This window comes from Nicotiana sylvestris, chromosome 10, assembly GCF_000393655.2.
Source record: "Nicotiana sylvestris chromosome 10, ASM39365v2, whole genome shotgun sequence".
NCBI classification, from domain to species: domain Eukaryota; kingdom Viridiplantae; phylum Streptophyta; class Magnoliopsida; order Solanales; family Solanaceae; genus Nicotiana; species Nicotiana sylvestris.
The window spans coordinates 11,443,435-11,445,758 of record NC_091066.1 but is presented as its reverse complement, the minus strand read 5'-3'; the positions used below and the strand labels follow the sequence as shown (position 1 = coordinate 11,445,758).

The following is a 2,324-nucleotide window of genomic DNA, read 5'->3' as shown; positions in this document are numbered from 1 at the left end:
AAAAATAAAAGTACATATAATCAAACTATATAGTACTTCACCAAAATATAACAAGTATTATTAAACTTCTAGTAATTATTATTTTTTTTGAAATTTTTAGCCTTTAAAAATATTATTTTAATTGTATACTTGTTAAAAGTTCAGAAATCTTAGTCTAAAATAGACACTTTGTATTATCCATTATGAAATAAATAATTTATTAAATATAGCTATATTATGAACTTTAGGTTAAAATCTTAAAATATATTTAATTAAAATTACACATTAGATTACGGTAGGATATATTCTTCTCACTCGATATTAGAAAAGGAATCCAAATACTATTGATATCAAAATTCTTTACTTTCCAAATAAAAATTCAGTTATAAGATATTAGTAAAGTGGCTGAACTTTAATTTTAAATAAAAAGTTCTTATTTCAATTTAATTTTAATAAATGAGATTCCATTTATAGTTCTTAAGTGATATTTTTGTTTTTTTGGCAGTTTCCCACAAACTCTCCTTGAGATTGCCAAGTGGATTTATAGTAACTTGCCACTTGACTTAACCACAATGCAAACTTTATTTCTTTAATATATACTAGCAACTGGAAAACCAGAAAAATCTGCAACCTTTCACAAGTCCAAAATGATCCGTTAACCACCCGAAATCAACCCGAGGCTCCCGGTACCTCAACCAAACATATCCACAAGTCCTAAAACACCATACGAACTTAGTCGAGTCTTCAAATCACATCAAACAACGTTAAAAATATGAATCGTCCTCCAATTCAAACTTAATGAACTTTGAAACTTCAAACTTCAACAACCGATGCCGAAACATATATAACCATGTCCGATTGACCTCAAATTTTGCACATAAGTCATATTCAACAATACATACCTACTCCAACTTCCAAAATTAGAATCCGACCCCGATATCAAAAAGTCCACTTCCGGTCAAACTTCCCAAAAATTCAGCTTTTGCCATTTCAAGCCTAATTTAGCTACAAACCTCCAAAACACAATCTGGACATGCTCCTAAGTCCAAAATCACCCAAAGGAGCTAACAGAACCGACAGAACTCCATTCCTGAGTTGTCTTCATACAATTATAACTACGGTCAAAAATCCTAGAACTTAAGCTTCCGTTTTAGGGACTAAGTGTCCCAAAATATCCTGAAACCAAAAATGGAACCTCCCGGCAAGTCACATGAGCAGAAAAAGATACGGGGAAAGAAGCAAATAGGGGATCAGGGCTATTACTCTAAAAAACGACCGGCCGGGTCATTACATCCTCCCTCTCTTAAATCAATCGTTCATCTTCGAACAAGTATAGAGACATACCTGAAGTGGTGAAAAGATGAGGATAACGGCTGCGCATATCATGCTCGGTCTCCCAAGTCGCCTCCTCAATCGGGTGACCCCTCTACTGAACCTTCACTGACGCAATATTCGTTGACCTCAGCTTTCGAACCTGCCTATCCAAAATAGCCACTGGCTCCTCAACATAAGATAAATCCTTGTCCAACTGGACTGAGATGAAGACCAACACATGAGACGGATCACCGTGAAACTTCCAGAGCATGGAAACATGGAACACTAGGTGAACCGCGGAGAGAGTAGGTAGTTGTGCAAGTCTGTAAGCCACATCTCCAACCCTCTCAAGAATCTCGAAAGGTCCGATATACCTAGGGCACAACTTACCCTTCTTCCCGAACCTCATAATACCCTTTATGGGAAAAACTTGAAGCAAGACCCGTTCTCCAATCATGAATTCAACATCGCGAACCCTCCGATCCGCATAACTCTTTTATCTAGACTGGACTGTGCGAAGTCGATCCTGAATCACCTTAACCTTCTCCAGAGAATCTTGAACCAAGTTTGTACCCAATAATGTAGCCTTGCCCGTCTTGAACCAACCTACTGGAGACCAGCACCACCTCCCATATAAGGCCTCATACGGTGCCATTTGAATGCTCGACTGATAACTGTTGTTGTAAGAAAACTCCGCAAGTGTCAAGAACTGGTCCCAAGCAACCCCAAAATCCATCACACAAGCACGGAGCATATCCTCCAGTATCTGAATAGTGTGCTCGGACTGTCCGTCCGTCTAAGGGTGAAATAATGTGCTCAACTCGAGCCGAGTACCCAACTCCTGCTGTACAACCCTTCAGAATCTTGATGTAAACTGCGTACCCCGGTCAGAGATAATAGATACCGGTCCGCCATGAAGCCTGACAATCTCGCGGATATAAATTCGAGCCAGCTACTTTGAAGAATAAGTAGTCATCATAGGAATGAAATGAGCTGAATTGGTCAGCCTATCCAATATCACCCAAACTACA

At 38.6% G+C, this 2,324-nt stretch overlaps 1 protein-coding gene across 1 annotated transcript; it reads right to left on the bottom strand.

Moving 5' to 3' along the window:
• Positions 1-1,405: 1,405 nt before the first annotated feature.
• On the bottom strand, positions 1,406-2,029 carry LOC138879001 (uncharacterized). Its single transcript, XM_070158573.1, has 2 exons — positions 1,829-2,029; positions 1,406-1,708 (listed from the first exon to the last, which is right to left on the bottom strand). The coding sequence occupies exons 1-2, from the start codon at positions 2,027-2,029 to the stop codon at positions 1,406-1,408; spliced, it is 504 nt and encodes a 167-aa protein (XP_070014674.1).
• Between the last annotated feature and the right edge of the window lie 295 nt (positions 2,030-2,324).

Coding starts and splice junctions, on each gene's coding strand:
- LOC138879001 (XM_070158573.1), bottom strand. CDS start 2,029: ATGGATTTTGGGGTTGCTTGGGACCAGTTCTTGACACTTGCGGAGTTT. Junction 1,709..1,828: donor ATTCTCTGGAGAAGGTTAAG/GTGATTCAGGAT, acceptor TTTCCCATAAAG/GGTATTATGAGGTTCGGGAA.